General features: G+C 38.0%; 1 protein-coding gene across 1 annotated transcript; it reads right to left on the bottom strand.

Moving 5' to 3' along the window:
* Positions 1-4,176: 4,176 nt before the first annotated feature.
* LOC115455337 (pancreatic lipase-related protein 2-like) lies at positions 4,177-13,077 on the bottom strand. The gene is made up of 8 exons (XM_037442884.1): positions 12,929-13,077; positions 11,021-11,195; positions 8,852-9,000; positions 7,450-7,533; positions 5,996-6,142; positions 5,507-5,693; positions 4,910-5,047; positions 4,177-4,266 (listed from the first exon to the last, which is right to left on the bottom strand). The coding sequence occupies exons 1-8, from the start codon at positions 12,975-12,977 to the stop codon at positions 4,209-4,211; spliced, it is 987 nt and encodes a 328-aa protein (XP_037298781.1). The 5' UTR covers positions 12,978-13,077; the 3' UTR covers positions 4,177-4,208.
* Positions 13,078-19,744: the final 6,667 nt, after the last annotated feature.

The raw sequence follows: 19,744 nt of genomic DNA, 5'->3' as shown, positions 1-19,744 counted from the left end.
ATTACAGTATTTTAAATATGAATTGCTCGCTCATTTTTTAACCAATTTTTATGCAGTTTTCGCAGGAGTGCTTCTTTTTCGTATTATTAACCATTACATATAGAATAATGTACAAAATCAAGCATAGGCCGGTTCCCTATTGATTAAATGTATTAGATGCTCTTATTATACCTAACGCTCTTATTAAAGACAGAATTTCAAGATTACTATTTAATATAATGGACGTAGACCGAGCAAACATAACAAATCTACGCCGCACGCGAAATCAAACCTCGGACCTCGCACGGATACTTCCAAGAGGCGATAATACATCTTTAGACATCCCCGCGTGGGTACAATCGGCCCCTCTGGCTATAAATCTGTCATTTCGGAAGGTACAGGACTCCACACTTAACTTTAATCGTTAATGGTATTCGCAGGTCTGTTTTGAATTTATTAACCCTTGGACGTTAACCAGCTATTTTCTGGGACGTGTACTTTTCGGAGTGTCCTGGGTGTTTTAAAGTTCCGTAGCTGAAAAGGAAAAACGGAACCCTTATAGGATCACTTTGTTGTTCGTCCTTCTGTCAAGACCCTTTTTCTCAGGAACGCGTGGAGGCATTAAGCTGAAATTTATATCAAATACTCAGGTCTACTGTCCCTTGAAGCTGTGAAAAAATCAAACTTCTATATCAACGCAATCAAAAGAAACAGCAATTTAAGCAGCATACTTTCAAACTCGCAACTACTCGCAAAATCAAAACCTAAAGGATACTTCCAGTCGACCTAGAATCTTGAAACTTGGCCGGTTTTTTTTACGCGCACGACAAAGTGAAAACAACAAAATACACAACTTTGGAACGTTACTAGAATGTATCAAACACGAACACAATGTTGCTTGGTGACATATTACTTTAGTACCCAAAGACGTTTTACAAATAGACGCGTAGACTAACAAAATTGCACATAAAACAGCGCACTATTTACTATACTCACATACTTGTACAGCCCTAGCAGCTCGCATCGATACGGCCCGAGCGTGGACCGCCGTGGCCATCTAGTTTATTGGTCTCTGGTCGCCATGACAGTCGAATAAAATGCATTTATTAGTTAAATAGTGTACTTATACTTATTACTTACGTATGGAATGAAACGCTTTTTTCATTCACAGTTGGAGTATAATTTGTACATCGTCTAAAAACACAAGAAGACATTATATTTATAAAAATAAAAAAGTTAGTAAGCCGACTTCCGCTACAGTGGTTGGAGGTTGACTAAGTGAATGTCGGGCCTACCTTGCTCTCGTCTTGCCAATATTGAGCTTGGACAACGTATCTATGTAATAAAAACATCTTAGTTGGTACCTACGACTCTTAGAAATTTTGTACCAAACACGAACACAATGCTTGGTGACAGAAATAGTTATTAAATTGGTACCTACAGACTGACTCAACGCGAGACTAGCGTAATAAAGTGTGGCTTTTTGAAATAAAACACAAAAGTTCAAAAGGTAACCTCTAAATAATTCAAGGATAATAAAGTTGTAATACTCAATGCGCGGAATGTGGTCCGTAAGAAAGGGTGCGCATATATTCCTATACAGAGTGATTCAAAAAGTATTGTCCAATTTTCTTAAAAAGTATTTCTTAAAACATCTTTTGGGTAAATTTTTCACACGCTTGTAAAGTAATAAACTCAATGTTATCTTAATTTTTATTATCATATTTATAAATGCGAAAGTTTGTGTAAATTGTTATGTTCGTTATAAGTAAATGTGGCAACAACTGAACGGATTTCTATGAAATTTGGTACACGGGTAAATTAAGTCATGGATTAAAACATAGACTACTTTTTATCCTACTAATTTGACTACGTAGGTAATAACGGAATTTTAAAATTAATTTTTAAAATATGGCACTGGCATTATATAGTTCTCTATGAATCGCCATTATGTTTTAGGAACTTTAAATTTTCTCCCGACGTTTCTAAGATTTCGTAGCTTCATGGTAAAGGTGTGGACTGAGTTGTTCGTCTGAAAAGGCAAAATTACAATATCTACCTATATTGAATCCAGAATTCAGAGACTAACAAAATACCAATAAATAAATCAACCTTAGGGGTGGGGGACAGTAACCCCACCCCCCCAGAAAAGGAATCGAATCACAATAGTGACCACACTGAACAAAAAATACAAATGTATTAAACAATAAGACCTTCAATCGAAACACAGGAAAAAAAAAAAAAAAAAAAACCTATATTGCATCGAAGATAATGTTTGGAGCCTTTTTCCGAACGTTTATCAATTGCGGACTTCATAGAGCGTCGATATAAAAATAAAATACAAAAAAACCCGATAAAATCCGAAAACTACTTCTTTTTCATGTCGATTTCTTTTTCGTATTTTTCATTGCACATTTATTGTATCATCGACTGAGGACTTGCGTTTTGGGAAAACAGGAAATGAAAATAAATTCTGTATGTGTTCAAGCTTTTATTTCTACATAATAATATCTTCTCTACTGGTGGTAGGTCTCTCATACGTGAAAGTCCGCCTGGGTAAGTAACACCGCAATGTCTATTTCTGCCGCCAAGCAGCAGCGTGTAGTCACTGGTGTGTTCCGGTCTGAAGAACATTGTAGCCAGTGTAACTATATAATAAGACTTAACATCTCATGTCTCAGAATGGCGAGCGCAGTGGAATACCAAACATTACTTTGTAGTTCAAGGTGTAGGATAGTGTTTCTACTGTTTATAAATATCGCTTACTATCAGGCGAACGACAAGTCTAGTCATTCAAAGAAAAAACACAACGTCACAAGCAAACATAAAAGATAAGTTCAACACAATTCCGTTCAAATACAAAGGTAAATTCTCACACGCTGTGTAAAGATCGTGTTGCGAAGAGCCAAAATTCCCGTATTTATATCTTTTACGTGAGAGGAAATCTTTCCAGTGCGGCTTCGGCGAAGATTTACCAACTCCAAGACAAGTTCATTCGGAAGGTAATATTTTAATACATATTATGTACTACGTACTAGATTTAGCGTTCCGAACGTTCACTGTGTTCAACTGAATTGAACTGCAATCCATTCAAACTGACTTTAACATGGTCAATATAATAGCTTGTGGGTGTGTACGGAGCGGCACTCATGATATAAGAACTCGAAAGTGTAAACTTGGATGTGAATAGAAAATATTAGTCAAATAAGTAAAATGATTTGTTGTTCAAGTGAATAAATAGGTTATAACAGTGACGTTTTGCCATTTTAGTTCAGATTTTGAACAAATAGTTTATATGAACTTTCGTGTCTATACAATATACGTTAATTATTTTGATACATTTATTTTTCAAGGAACAGTTAAGTTGTTAGTATGCAGTCTGCAACCTGGTTAAAACATTTGACTGTATCGGTGGTGTATTTGTAATACACGGTACGAGTACTTCTTCCGCGCTGACGTCCTGGGTTCGAATCTTGAGTCGTGCAAAAATAATTGTGACTGGGTTTTTCCATCTTAAAAATTACTCAGTTGCAAATCGGGTGTGGTACCTCCGTGTCTCGGCACGTCAAGCCGTTGGTTCTGCTGATCTCTCCGGTCATGTCTCACCGGACTATGAGGAACAGAGAGTGCTTATGTATTGCACACACTCGTACACTATAATATCTCCTGTCTGATCTTCGTTCAGATTGGCCATCCTGGCTTAACTTCGGTTAGAAAGAATTCATTTACATTAAATCTCTACTTGAACTCTCACTCAAAGATGAGATTCATTTCTTAATGCGGCACTTAACTATGGCTTCTACGGTTTCATTGCTTAGATAGCTAGTGAAAAGTAGATTAGCTAGAGGGCTCTTATCGTCCTGACCGGTGAGGACCGCGTCATCCTTTTATTATTAAGATTATATACATCTTTTTTATTTCCTCTTTCCTGCCAGCCCGAGCTTATTTGTTTACTTCAGTCTTTCATTTATTATATGTCCAATATAAAATGTCTTTAAGTTAGTTATATAAGCGACTTTATTTAAGTAATAATTAAATCTCATGTACCTTGACTTATCATAAGTGCTACGTTCGCCTACGTGATGAATAAAGCATTGTATTTATTTTATGACTATCTTACATCTGAAGGGACATTAAACTAAAGACTTAATATTATTTAATATCAACTATGCCATCCAGATTATAAATAAAAAGCAATTTAATTAAATATTAATTTATTATTTTGTCAATCAGCCTTGAGAGAAAGGTTGGCGGGCGTTGGTCCTCAAGTGGAAGATGCCGGATAGCCTGCAAAAAAATAGCGTTTTACAATTGACTTAAAAAATTACGAATCTTGAGCCTGGTTTACTATTTTTGACTAAGTGTCGTCACCTAAATATATAAGCCAACCAAATACAGTCACTATGCTCTGAAATAAATGGGAATGAAATGAATATCCACATCAGTTGTTAATAACTGTCAATAAAATTGAAACTTATGGAAGAGGCCCGCAGTGGGTAAATAAGTATTGTTTATATTTCTAATCTATTTATATAAAAATGAATCCCTATTTCCTTTGGTCACGCCATCACGCGTGAACGGCTGGACCGATTTCACTATTTTTTTTGTTGTGTTTGTTATTGTCAGGACAAAGCTCTTATGAAAGAAAAAATTCATAAAATTGCGCGTAAAATTTGAAAATTTTAAAAACTTAACGAATATATTAATTTTATATAACTGTCAATTGTTTGAAATAACTGTCAGCGATTGACAGAATGCGCGCTGCAAATTCAAAGTTAAGACGGGACAACGTCGGTCGGGTCAGCTAGTGCGTAATAAATAAAAAATAAATGTTAATGATAGTAATCCAAAAATGATTTCTGACACTGTATACTTTGTAATGCTATTTTAAAAGCAAAAACTGCTCCTCTATGATTTATTTAATACGCACCCAGTCTTCGGAGCGATGCCGCCCATGCTGAGGGTTCCAGAAGCGTTGCATCGTTGATTGAGAGCATCAGGGAGGTTGGCACACCTGCGGCCAGTAAACCCACCAGTCCTCAGGGTCTCGGCCATGTAGTGGAATGACCTAACAAGTCAAAAACAACAAACTCATTCATGAATCTTCAAAGATAAAAACCTATGATGTGATAGGATAAATCAAGTTTCCAAAGACATGAGTAATGCGAAGTGGTGAAACATACTTTTAGTCAGAAATACAATCACGCACGCCATATTCGCATTAAACAACAAAATGATAAAAAAATCCGAAAACTAAAACCAGAATTTTTGGTGAAAATATTTGTTATTAATAGATGATTTTTGGCACAATGTCAGCAAAGACGAGTATGTGGTTTTAGTAACGCAATGTCAAAATGACCCTGTAAACACCAGTGGTGAAGAATTTTTCAATAGGTACAAGGCAACAAAAATATGCTATAGTTAAAACATCGCGGCCAATTTGAAAACTAAGACAAAGGTAAATAAACCTAAAGCCGGTAGGAAGGAGTTGTATGGAGGCTACACTACTGGTAAACACAACACGTACCTTTCATGATCACATAACGAGGTGATACAACCAGGCATGTTCCTCCCTCCATTAGGGTAGAAGTCGACATGACCCAGAGGGTTCGTGAAGCCGATGTTGTTCACATTAGTGTGAATCACTTCGGTGTACAGGCCATCATCAGAACGGAAGAGCCATCTATTGTTCCAGCGGGCTGCTGGGTCCATGGCTGGAAATATAATTATTCATGATAAAATTTTGTATACCATAAAACCGAAACACCCATTTTGGTGTAAAATATCACATAATAATATCAGCCCTATATTATATACTTGCCTACTGCTGAGCACGGGCCTCCTCTACTGAGAGGGATTAGGCCTTAGTCCACCACGCTGTAGTGCGGATTGGTAGACTTCCTATAGAGAACTTCTCAGGTGTGCAGGTTTCCTCACGATGTTTTCCTTCACCGTTAAAGAAAGTGATAATTCACAATTTCGACCAGCCTTCCATCCATACACTGCAACAACTTACCAGTGACATAGCTCACGTTCCCAGCCATAGTCCTGGCTATAATACCAGCTCCATGACCGCCCACACTGTAGCCGGCAATGTGGTAGTTGTTAGGAGTCGCTCCACTAACTTCGTTCAGCCAAGTGATGAAGCGGCCTGCGGCTTGACCTGCAGGAGTCATTCAGAGTGTAATTATATGGTTGGAATGATGCTCTATTTCAATTTTGTTATTAGTTTAAGTTGTTTGGTGTGCGTATTTTATTACTAACTAGCTTTGGTTGCGGCTTCGCCCGCGTGAAGGCGTTTTCCGGGATAAAAGTCCTACTATATAAGTATTTTCCCAGGATAGTAGCCGTTCTTGAATTATAAATAGTGTAACTAACACAACTTTCTTTTATATATATAGATATAACATAAAATTAGTGGGATAATGTAATAATGAATAAAATACTTAAAACTTTTCAATAAATATCCTATAGGATCTTTATGTGATGTTTATAATATTCATGTCATCGACATATATGTACTACGTACTAGATTTGGCATTCCAAACATTCACTGTGTTCAACTATATTGAACTACAATCCATTCAAACTGATTTTAGTATGGTTAATATTGACCGCTTGTGGTTGTGTACGGAGTGACGCTCATGATATAAGAACTCGAGTCTAAGTGTAAACCAGGATTTGAATTAAAAATATTAGTCAAATAAGTTTTTCAAGTGAATAAATAGATTATGACAGTGACATTTCGGTGGCCATTTTAGTTCAGATTTTGAACAAATAGTTTATATGGACGTTCGTGTCTATAGAATATACATCAATGGTCTGCCCGCACTACGGGGTGGTGTACTAAGGCCTAGACCTTATTAGTAAAAGAGGCCGGTGCTAATCACATCAGCATTTCAGGGCTGGTATTATAATCTCTAGTGCGAGGATCCGTCTACTTATACTTTTGAGCACTGTAAAATGACCTCATTGCACTTGACAGTAAGATTAGAATCCAATGTCAACTGACGAGAGTTTACTTTTCAATCGACACATGCCGTTTAAAGAATATACAGCCCAGATCTCGCATTTTTTCGAGGAATACCAAACAATACTTTGTAATTCAAGGTGTTGGTGTTTCTACTGTTTATGGATCGTATCGCTTACCATCAGGCGAACGGCAACGTCTCGTCATTCAAAGCAATAAAAGACGAGGCAAAATCTGGAAAATGTCGTCCATTATATTTTTGCTTCTATAGTCAGTTCACGCCCCGAGGATATAAATTATGTATTTACTGTATTGGACGTCTCAGTTGTCAGTTGCGTTAATGAGCTGTGTATTCGTCTACCAAGTTCGAATTTACAACCCCTTAAATTTGGTGCTTGGGTATAGAATCCAGCTTGCCTCCCCCTAGATCCAGGGCTGATATTCAGAATCTAATCCTGGACTTACATACGTTATGAAGGGTTTTGAATCCAATAACTCACCTGCCTGCCTAGCATTGGGGCCCCACGCCGACCCTGAGCTCCAGTCCACAACAATGACGTTTACATCCTGAGCGGCAAGGAAAGCTAGAAAGAAAACAATTTAATTCGTGGTTACTATACGTTTGGATTTTCCCGAAATATCGAGGTGTTTATCCTTGCCAATAATTATTAATAATAATATCAGCCCTGTATTATATACTTGCCCACTGCTGAGCACGGGCCTCCTCTACTTCTGAGAGGGATTAGGCCTTAGTCCACCACGCTGGCCTAGTGCGGATTGGTAGACTTCACACACCTTCGAAATTCCTATAGAGAACTTCTCAGTGTGCAGGTTTCCTCACGATGTTTTCCTTCGCCGTTAAAGCGAACGATAAGTTCACAAAGAATACACACATGATTTAAGAAAAGTCAGAGGTGTGTGCGCTTGGGATTTGAACCTGCGGACATTCATCTCGGCAGTCCGTTCCACGGCCAACTAGGCTATCGCCGCTTTTAGTAATTATTAGTTATTTCAGTATTCCCTAAAGGATATCCGTCAAAAACCTCCGGCCTCAGTCCCCGGCAGCTTCGCTTTTCCTGGCCTCAACAGCGGTTATGGTAACGCCGGAGTAGGTGGTGCTAAGAATCCCCGGGTAAGATCCCTCTACTATCCGCGGCGTTCCATAAAAGTAGCAGGAGGTCGCTGGATGCGGGCTGCTTACAAAAGCTCGATCTGGAAATCTTTGGAGGAGGTCCATGTTCAGCAGTGGACGTCCTGCGGCTGCTGATGATGATTATTATTTCGGTTTTAAATAAAGAACTACGCATTACGCTTAGATTCTAGTAGGGGTAGGCAGAGGCGCAACTAGGGCATTTACTTTTAGCATATTCCATCTCATGATGTGATAAGCGAGCCTATCGCCATATCGGACACAAATTCCTTACTTCGGGCTGATACTAAGCAGATATACCCAAAATATCGCTTTGGCTGACCTGGGAACCCAGGACCTCAGGGCGCTGCCGTACCAGGCAGTACAACTACAGCACTGAAGCAGTCATTTCTGAGACATATGTTCGAACCCGTCTAGTTAAAGAATAATAGGTATACCTGGCAAAAAAGCGGCGATAGCCTAGTTGGATGTGGAACGGACTGCCGAGACAAATGTTCGCAGGTTCAAATCCCAAGGGTATACACCTCTGACTTTTACTAAAATTATGTGTGTATCCTTTATGAATATCGCTTGCTTTAACGGTGACGGGAAACATCGTGAGGAAACCTGCATACCTGAGAATTTATAGAAATTTTGTCTCTGTGAAGTCTACCAATCCCCACTACAGCGTGGTGGACTAAGACCTAATCCCTCTCAGTACAGGAGACCCAACAATGGGACAGTATATACTACAGGGCTGATATAAGGTATACCTGGCACCAAAACCGAGTTGAAGTTTGAGGTAGCGGATCCAGCGAAGCCATGCATCAGGACGATGGTGCGTCGTCCCGCAATAAAGTTGGAGTTGATGATGCTGTTGACGTTGTTGCGGACCAGGACTTGACTCCTTGAAGGGTTAGCCCTGAAGCAGATTTCAACATCATCATCAGTCACACATAAAAAAAGCGGCGATAGCCTAGTTGGTTGTGGAACGGTCTGCCGAGACGAATGTCCGCAGGTTCAAATCCCAAGGGCACACACCTCTGATTTTTCAAAAAAATTATGTGTGTATTCTTTGTGAATTATCGCTTGCTTTAACGGTGAAGGAAAACATTATGAGGAAACCTGCATACCTGAGAAGTTCTCTAAAGGAATTTCGAGGGTGTGTGAAGTCTACCAATCCGCACTAGGCCAGCGTGGTGGACTAAGGCCTAATCCCTCTCAGTAGTAGAGGAGGCCCGTACTCAGCAATGGGCAAGTATATAATACAAGGCTGATATTATTATATCAGCCACATAAAGTCCACTGCTCAACATAGGCCTTTCCCAAAGATTTCCAGATGGACCTGTCGAAAGCGGCATTCAATATGTTAAACCGATGTTAATTGTGAAACAGATTTGCTGATTGGAAATTTGTTTCAAAAAGGCATATTTGGGTCGACTGGCGAGGGACTCGACTCTTGTTAGTGCTATATTAAAGTATCTATGCCATATACCTTGGCATAGATACTTTAATTTCCTTCGATCATCGGTCCGGAAGGTCCTACTTAGACCCTCGCATTAGCTACACCAGCTTAGACCATCCAGAAAGAACGCGCAATCTACTTGTGGCGGTATAATTAGTATACAACGCCATCTCGTCAATATCGATGGAACTGCGAGAAGACTGATATGTTATTGACACAACTGTAGTGATATCGCACAAAAATCACGCTAGATGGCGATAGACGATACTGAGTTGCGATTGCAGAATATGCGCGACGCAGTATATATACCACCCCTGAATAGGAACCGTCGGAGAGGCCGCGGCCGGTCACTACATCTGCCTGACTGGAGATCTCTTCCTTTTATAAAGGAACGTAACCATCTATTCTATAGTGGCGGCAACCTTACACCGCTACATATTTATTGCCACGAACTAAAATCTGTCACTTTTAACTATCTTACTATTATATAAAGCTGAAGTTTGTTTGAACGGGCTAATCTCAGGAACTACTGGTTCAGAAAAAAATATTTTTGTGTTGGATAGCACATTTATCGAGGGTGGCTATAGGCTATATTAAATCATGCAATAAACGATAGGAGCGGAGCTTCAACGAAAAATGTTGCAAAAACTGTGAACATTTATTTCTTTTGAGAGCTTCCCTTGCGTGCGCTGTGTAAATGGTTAAGTTACGCAACATTAATGACGGAATTTTTTCTCTCAATAAACTCTAGAAAATATATTTTAAAATAAAGTCCCCCTTTGCATGTGTCTGGACGCGATAAACTCAAAAATTACCCAACGGAATTCGATGAAAATCGGTATGAAAATAATTTGAGACCCTGTGAAGAACAGGCTACTTTCTACCTCTGGCAAATATATAGGGACTTTTATACCTGATAACTCTTGCGCTGGCGAAACGGCAAAAACTAATAACTAATATATAGGTGCAACAAACATACCGTTTTCTGTTGATAAACTCACACATAAATAAATTTTGTCTGTTTTACGCATACAATACTTTTAGTAATGTGTGCGTGAACAGCATTTAAACTAAGGCCACTTTCGTTACATCATAGTGTTATATCGAGGAGTAATCATCTCTCGTCAGTCGAAATTCTATTGGAACCTATTCCTTAAAATCAGCTGTAGTGGGGTCACTTTGTCCTACACGTTACATCTTACATTCAACACGGTTTTCATTGTTAATTTTATATTTTATTTTGTAACGATTACCTTCTTTTAAATTTATTTATTTTAACTATTTATTTGCTTTAAATTATTATTCCTGTTCTTAATCATTTTTAACTATGTTCCTTTCGGAGGTGGGCGCTGTTAACTGCAACACAGTTAGAGTAACTAACTAGTGCAGTTAGCAAGTATCTATCGTACCTATTTCATGTATGTCTTTTGGTGACTAATAAATATTATATTATATTATTACGTGTAAAAAACCGTACCTGGTGAAAAGGTGATATCTATTGGAGTTGTCAGGATTGTATCTTGCCATGCGGGCCAGGTCGCTCATTTTGATCCAGTGGTCTTCAAGATGGAGTTGGCCAGCATCGTCCTCGACGTAGTCATAGCGGGGGCCGCTGTCATCGAATTTGGAGAAGACAGCATCGGAGGGGAAGGCTGGAGAATGGGTTTTAATGATCTTCTAAAAAATTTATTTGAAATATACAATAGGGTGTTTAACTTATTCTTAATTATAACTTTTATAAATGCACGTCGTATAAATTTTAAAACAGAAGAAATTATTGAAGTCTGGTGAAAAATATACAAGTTATAAGCCATTGAAATTAGGTACTGCCTCGATGGCGTAGTTGTATTGCATGTCCGGTACAATAGCACTCTGAGGTCCTGGGTTCGAATCCCGGGTCGGGCAAAGTGATATTTGGGTTTTTCTGCTCAGTATCAGCCCGGAGTCTGGAATTTGTGCCCGATATGGCGTTAGGCTCGCCCCCTATCACATCATGGGATGGAACATGGGTGCCCTAGTTGCGCCTCTGCATACCCCTTCGGGGATAAAATGCGTGATGTTATGTATGTATTTATGTATGAAATTGGGTAGTAGAGGTGAGTGTCAAAAAACAGAAAAGAGACGAAATACTTTCATGTGACGTCAGCGGGCTTTACGATGCGTGCGAAAGAAAGAGATGGAGCGATATCTCAACTCCACACACTCCAGCACGTAGCAATATTTGAAATTTGAATTACTGACTCATTTCTTATCGAATTTTAATGCATTTTTCACAGAAGGATTTATTATTGTACTGATTGCTGTTACATATAAATAATGAACAAAATCGAGCATAGTCAAAAACCCTATTGTATGATTGTAAAATGTAGGTAGATATTGTACTTTGACTTTTCTGACGATCAACACCATAGCCCTGTGATGTTAAGGTTGTAGTCTTCGAAACGTGAGCAAATTAATATAAACAACGGCGATATAATCCGAAAAATAGTTTTATTACAATTATACTGGTGGTAGGTCTTTCATATGTGAGAGTCTGGGTAGGTACCACCGCAATTTCTATTTCTGCCACCAAGCAACTGTCATTGTTGTGTTCCAGTTTGATGTACATTGTAGCCAGTGTAACTACTAGACATAATTAACATCTCATGTCTCAGACAAGCGCAGTGGAATATTAAATAATGTAATTCAAGGTGTTGGTGTTTCTACTGATTACGGATCGTATCGCTTACCATCAGGCGAACAAGCTCCTCTCGTCATCTAAAATGAATCGGAAACCGGAGGGAAAATACTCTAATTACTGGAGATGGAAAATTTTACTCAAAAGAGACATTCCTTTATTTTTAAAGAAGAGCGACACTGCATTTAGACTTTTGAAAATACGCTTGCCACATCCGGGAATTGATCCGGTTTATATCCGAAAAAAATAACACCTTGTTCTTTTATACCATCAATCAATAGGGCCAGTTGTAAGGATCAACTCTTTCTAACCCCCGGAAAACTTTTCATGCAGTCGAAACTGAGCAAAAGTTAGCATTAAATACAATTTTATTATATTGCTTCGAATGTCTCCCACTTCAATGCTATAAACATATGAACAAGGAAACGTGAGATTGATAAGAAATATGGTCCTTATTTTGTTTTTAATTTCTTTGAATGACGAGACGAGCTTGCCGTTCGCCTGAACGGCAAGCTCGTCTCGTCATTCAAAGCAATAAAAAGGCTACATTACTCCTGAGGCCTTTATCACGGAAAATCGTTTTTATGCGCCTGAAGAAGTAAAATAAATAAAGGTACATTACTCTTTAATGCTACAGGCATTGTATCATCGGGAAATTATTTTTATACGGACGAAGCCGCAAGTAAAAGCTGATATTATATAACTTACCGTAAGCCGAAGCCAACAAGGTCAGGACTACTACTGCGCCAAACGCCATCTTATTGTGTTAACGAACGCGCCTGCGGCAAACAATTTATACTAAATTGATAAAGAGGATTTAAAATAATCCGTAAAGAAATGAATTTTTGGTTCCGTGGGTTTATTAATTCTTTTGTGATGTAAACGATTTATTTGAATCTGTAAAATGTTATACATTATTTGGATTCAATCTACCAGTCCGTGCAGTTCTCACCAGAGAACGGTCAAGAACAGGTGTTGCTCTTTTCAAAATCAGTTTAAGGTAAATACAGTACATGATAAAGAGAGGAGAGAAAAAAAATACAATTGGTATTTTATTGTTGTTTAGAGCAGTTCATTTAGGTAGTTAATGTAATAATTTGATCCACGAAGATGCGCCCCGTTTCCTTAATCGCTTGCAGTGCGTGAACTGCATGAGTAAATTCAATACGAGGGATTGCATCGAAGCTGATGCTTGCATTAATCTCTCTACAGCGCAACACCTCGCGACATCCCCGCTCAAAAAGTGGCGGAACGCATCTTCGCGGATGAACTAAGATTAGTTAGCTAGGGACTGCCGTGACGAATCCGCAGGCTCAAAACCCAACAGCGCTCTGACTTTTCTGGAGTTATGTGTGTATTCTTTGTAAATTATCGCTTGGTTTAACGGTGAAGGAAAACGTCGTGAGGAAACCTGCATACCTGAGATCTCTATAAGAATTTTAAGGGTGTGTGAAGTCTGTCTGCACTAGGCCAGCGTGATGGACTAAGGCCTCTTACTAGTAGAGGAGATCCGTGTTCAGCAGTGGGTAGTAAAGTAAGAAAAACGGAGCAAGTTATAAATTCGATGTGTATTTTTTTAATGTTTGTTACTTTGTAACTCATTGATTAACTGATTTGGAAAAATCTCTCTTTTTCTGAAAGGATATACTCTCCGATTGGTCTCACAGCAATATTTCTAAAATCGGTTAAGTAGTTTGGTTTGTGAACTAAAGTAACTGGAATAAGTATATCATCCAAGTAATCGAAATTTCGAATTTTGATTTTATGTAACTTATTCAGTAGTAGTTTTGGGTTAGGTTTGGTTTGATCTACTTCTTATTTAATTTCCTTTTGCAGTTGAAGAGACTGTCTGTCTGTCTGTCTGTGAGACGAGCTCTCCGTTCGCCTGATGGTAAGCGATACGATCCATAAACAGTAGAAACACCAACACCTTGAATTACAAAGTATTGATTGGTATTCCACTGCGCTCGCCGTCTTGAGACATGAGATGTTAAGTCTTATTATGTCCAGTAGTTACACTGGCTACAATGTCCTTCAAACCTACAACAGTGACTACATACTGCTTGACAGAAATAGACATTGCGGTGGTGCACCCAGGCGGACTCTCACATATGAGAGACCTACCACTAGTAAATACAATTGAATTAAAGTACAATTTTGATTATGGGCTACTAAGCATGCTAAGCTCTTTATCTTCGATATTAATTAATATTAGAATTAGTTTTTTCTATTAATCGCTAGCAATAACATTAATTAAGCTAAAAATATAACGAATCCCCGCTGTGTTGGATTATAGAGTATTTAAATGTGTGGATTTGCACATTATTATACAGGGTCATTTTGACATTGCGTTACTAAATGAAACCACATACTTGTCTACTTAGAAACCACACTTTATAATAAGTTATTTACGTCTAAGACGTAAAATAAATAAGAGTAGGTTTCGAACAAAATAAATATTAATAAAGAGTAATTTTATTTTATGCTGCCTAATGCAATATTACTTAGAGGTCTTAGAGAATTCATCGCAGTGGCAACATCATACTTTCAGTCAGAAATACACTCACACACGCCATATTCGCATAAAATTATAAAATTATAAAAAAATCAGAAAACTAAATCTAGGATTTTTGGTGAAAATATTAGTTATTAATGGATGATTTCTGGCACAATGTCAGCAAAGGTGAAGACCAGTATGTGGTTTCATTTAGTAACGCAATGTCAAAATGATCCTGTATACGTAACAACAAATAGTACTAACAAGAGGATATTTTGTAAAAAAAAATTGCACATATGATATTTAATCAAATTTTCTAAACGTTTAGTAATTTTCGAAAAGATAAAATCTAAAAATATGATTCGTGCGGCGTTTCGCGTGCGCCGCATTAAGTAACATGACTCATATAATTCGAAAACGTGAGTTTAAACAGCGATAAGAACTGCACGCTTTATTATATATAGGGTGTACATCTGACCAAAAAAATAAAAAACCTGCGGTAAAATATGGAGCTAATTTATTTATTGCTTTGAATGACGAGACGAGCTTGCCGTTCGCCTGATGGTAAGCGATACGACCGCCCATAAACATATTCTTATAGTGGTGTTAACTTTAAAACTGTGGCGGTACAATTAGTGCATATACCGCCATCTTGTCAACATCGCCGGAACTGCAAGAGGATCGATGCAGTGACGCAACTACAGTGATATCACACAGCAATCACGATAGATGGCGACGTCGATCCTGAATCACGCTTGCACAATTTGAGCGACGCGTTGCATATACCTATACCATCTCCTAATAGGAACTGAAGGAGGGGCCGCGGCCGGTCAGTCGCAACACCTGCCTGACTGGGAATCTTCCCCCTTCCATAGAGGAACCGCAACCATCTGTTCCTCTACAGCGGTGTGGTGGTAGGATATATTTATATCCGGCCAGCAACCGTACACAAAGTGTTAAAACCCGCCATCGTGGCCCATGTAAGTGACGCGTTCTCGAATTCTTACTGTCGAGGGCTTATTATCTTTCATCAGTCGCCATTCTACTGGACTCCACTCCACTTACCATCAGGTGCAGTGTCCTTACCGCACGTAAAAAGAATGTGGCTGAAACTAGGGTTTTATTTTCTTGGTTATACTATCCTATTTTTCATTAGGGCGCGGTTATTCCACTGCTGGGGTCCACACAAGGCCATACGGGATTCACAGATCACGTGAGCCTCTTAGATATTACTGCTACGTCCATAACCAGGACATCTGGCAATAGTTAACACACGATTTTTATCCCTAGGAATTTTTAGTTAGGATATTTTAGTTCTAAAGGTGCGGTTTGTTTGAGATGTTACGTTACTTTTATTGTTTTGAATGACTAGACTTGTCGTTCGTCTGGTGGTAAGCGATACGATCCACAAACAGTAGAAACACCAACCTTGAATTACAAAGTATTGGTATTTCATTGCGCTCACCATCCTGAGACATGAGATGTTAAGTCTTATTATGTCCAGTAGTTACATTGTCTTTAACACCCTATATTTATGATTTAGTTAATCGATTGATTATATATCGTTAGCGTCACCAAGTCGAGATAGATGCACCTTATCATTAAATCCAAACCCGAACCTATTAAGATTATTTAATTGAAAGTAATTGATTGCAATAACTTATCAAGAGGCGATAGCACGTAATCTAATAGAAGGGACTGCCGAAACAAATGTCCGCAGGTTCAAAACCCACACACTGACTTTTCTGAAGTTATGTGTGTATTTGTGAATAGGGTACCGGACTCATTTTTGTTCTTTACTATTATCCAATATTTACGTTATATAAATTATAATACAGAAGAAATTATTAAAATCCGGTAAAAAATCAACAAGTTATAAGTCTTTGAATGTCGGTGGAAGGGGTAATTAACAAGAAACAGAAAAGAGACGAAATACCCACATTTGACGTCATCGGGAATTACGACGCGTGCGAAAGAAAAAGATGAAGCGATATCCCCACAACGCGCCCACTTCTGCACGTCACAATACTTGACATATGAATTACTAGCCCATTTTTTAACCAATTTTTATGCAATTTTCGCAGGAGTGCTTATTTTTCGTATTATTAACCATTACATATAGAATAATGAACAAAATCAAACATAGGCCGGCCCCCTATTATCGCTTGCTTTAACGGTGAAGGGAAACATCGTGAGAAAACCCACAAATCACTCTTAGGTCTCATATATGCGAGTCCGCCTGGGTAGGTACCACTGCAATGTCTATTTCTGTCAAGCAGTAGTCACTGTTGTAGGTTTGAACATTGTACCCAGTAACTACTGAACATAATAATTAACACATCATGTCTCAGGATGGCGAGCGTAGTAGAATACCAAACAACAGTTTCTAATCCAAGGTATTGGGTGGTGTTTTTATGGTCTGGGCGGTCGTATCGCTTACTATCAGCTGAACGGCAAGCCCGTCTCGTCATTCAAAACAATAAACAAACAGTTCTCTATAAGATTGTTGAAAGTAACCTGCGAAGTACGAACATTCGTCTCGGCAGTCCGTTACACGTCCAACTTGGCTAAGGCTCCTTGTGTGTAAAGTTTTATATTTTTTTGGATTGTAGCGGTTTTTAGAGTCGGTTTTCTTTTGTTATTTTTGTTATTATAACACATATTTACGGTTTTCAGATTATTTCCTTTATATGTGCTGTAAGACATTGTTTCTTGACTTCTATGTTTCTAGATTAACGAGAGATACATACTCTATAGGTAAGGTAAGGTATAGGATGTGAAATCGCATATGCGTCATAAACGCTCATATCTTTTGATCGCATTGACTTACAAGTTTGATTTTTTCACAGCTGAAAGACACCATCCGTCTTATTATAAAACGAGGTTTAACTAAAAACTCTGGTTTAAACCTATGCAAATTACGGTTTATATAAAAATGGTATTACAAAAAGTGGTTTAACGATAAACCATGGACTATTTGATGGTCTAATGCTAAACCTCGGCGACCCCTGGTTTGACGATGGTCTAAATCGTAAATGTCAAATCACATTTCAAATCATTTGTCAGATTATCTCTTAAATTGGCGTCTGTTTCATTGTCTTGTTTTATTTTTTATCGAGAATGGATATTAACGTGGTAGATTCAGTCGATATTGAGGATATTGAAGCCGTTGAGCTACTGGAAACGCCACGCCGACTCAATAGACTCGACTCAGTACTCCAATTTTCAGATCTTTTTTTTTCGTTGATTCATCACAATATTACAAAGAGTCAATTGTTCTATACAATAAGACAGTGATAATAAATTTCAAAGCTATTTGCAATAGTCACCGCAATAGTTTTGTTTAATGTTATGGTTTCATATAACGCGCGGGAAGCTTACGTTTCGTAACACGCATTTTGATGTATTACCAGCTAATACAACATTAGTTAAAACTTGAAACCTAAACAAAACTGCAATCGAAGTTACAACTATTGTTGATCTTGGAGCAAAATAACCAAGGCTTAATATTTTTAATACTCCTAAACATTATTTAATCATTAACATTGTATGCAAACGTTTTCTTTTTTGGGGTATATGGAACGTTGCGATTAAATGATGTCGTATTGAACGAATGTTGTTTGTATTTGTCTGTGGTTTATATGTAGGCCATGGTTCAAATGGCGGTACTAAGAAGTCTACGGTTTTTATGAGTTTTGTAATACGGACAAATTTAAACCATGGTTTCCCAGATAAGCCTGGTTTTGTTAGTACAGGTTTAGGCTAAGGTTTATTTCGCTTTTTGTAATAAGACGGCATATGTCCAAGTATTTGACATAAAATGCAAATTGATACCTCTACGGGTTCCTGAGAAAAAGGGACATATAGATGGACAAAGTGATACAATAAAAGATTTATTTGCAGTACGGAATCCTAAAAAGAAGCTATTACTGAATAATTATTTTGTGTCTTTCTGATTTCTTATGTACACGAATGTTAGACATTGAAATAAAACTATCTTTAAAAGTACGGCTGACTTACTACTGAAATCAGTTAAAGTTTTATATAAGAGCACGTAAAAGTGACTCTACTGTATCTGATGGTTAGTAAAGTGAGGTCCAATAGAGTGTTGACTAACGAGCAATAGCGACAGATGATATTCTCCAAAAGGAAACCCAACTCTTAAAGAAAATAATGACCTATTCCAAAATTGTTAATTTGTGGAAATTGTCAATAAACTCATTTCTGTGTGCGACCTTGAAAAAATTAACGTTTTCACCTAAATTAGTTTAATTTTTAGATTTTTTGATCACCTTATTTAGTGCGAATACGGCGTGTGTGAGTATTTCTGACTGAAAGTGATGTCGTTGCGACAAATAAGGTATTCGACCATGTTTGATTGTATGCATTTTTAATAAATAACAGCAATTAGTACAAAAAAATGTTCTGTGAAAACAGCATTAAAATTCGATAAGAAATGGGGCAGTAATTCATATTTCAAATATTGCTACATGCAGAAAAGGGTGCGAAGTGGGGATATCACTCCATCTCTTTCTTTCGCACGGATCGAAAATCCCGATGACGTCACATACAAGTATTTCGTCTCTTTCTGTTGACATTCACCCCTACTACCTAATTTCAATGGCTTGTAAGTTGTATATTTTGACCAGATTTCAATGATTTCTTCTAATTTTGAATTTATACGACGTACATATTTAATCTATATACTACTATTATATAAAGCTGAAGAGTTTGTTTGTTTGTTTGTTTGTTTGAACGCGCTAATCTCAGGAACTACCGGTCCAAACTGAAAAAATCTTTTTGCGTTGGATAGCCCTATGTTCGTGGAGTGCTATAGGCTATATATCATCACGCTATACCCAATAGGAGCGGAGCAGTAATGCCTAATCTCAGGAACTACCGGTCCGAACTAAAAAAATCTTTTTGCCTTGGATAGCCCTTTGTTCGTGGAGAGCTATAGGCTATATATCATCACGCTATACCCGATAAGAGCGGAGCAGTAATGGTTAATCTCAGGAACTACCGGT

This window comes from Manduca sexta, chromosome 1 (genome assembly GCF_014839805.1).
Source record: "Manduca sexta isolate Smith_Timp_Sample1 chromosome 1, JHU_Msex_v1.0, whole genome shotgun sequence".
Classification (NCBI taxonomy): domain Eukaryota; kingdom Metazoa; phylum Arthropoda; class Insecta; order Lepidoptera; family Sphingidae; genus Manduca; species Manduca sexta.
The sequence above is the reverse complement of the archived record's forward strand: the minus strand, read 5'-3'. Positions and strand labels throughout refer to the sequence as shown.

Coding starts and splice junctions, on each gene's coding strand:
- LOC115455337 (XM_037442884.1), bottom strand. CDS start 12,977: ATGGCGTTTGGCGCAGTAGTAGTCCTGACCTTGTTGGCTTCGGCTTAC. Junction 5,048..5,506: donor TCGTTATGTGATCATGAAAG/GTACGTGTTGTG, acceptor TTGACTTGTTAG/GTCATTCCACTACATGGCCG. Junction 4,267..4,909: donor GGCATCGCTCCGAAGACTGG/GTGCGTATTAAA, acceptor ATTTTTTTGCAG/GCTATCCGGCATCTTCCACT.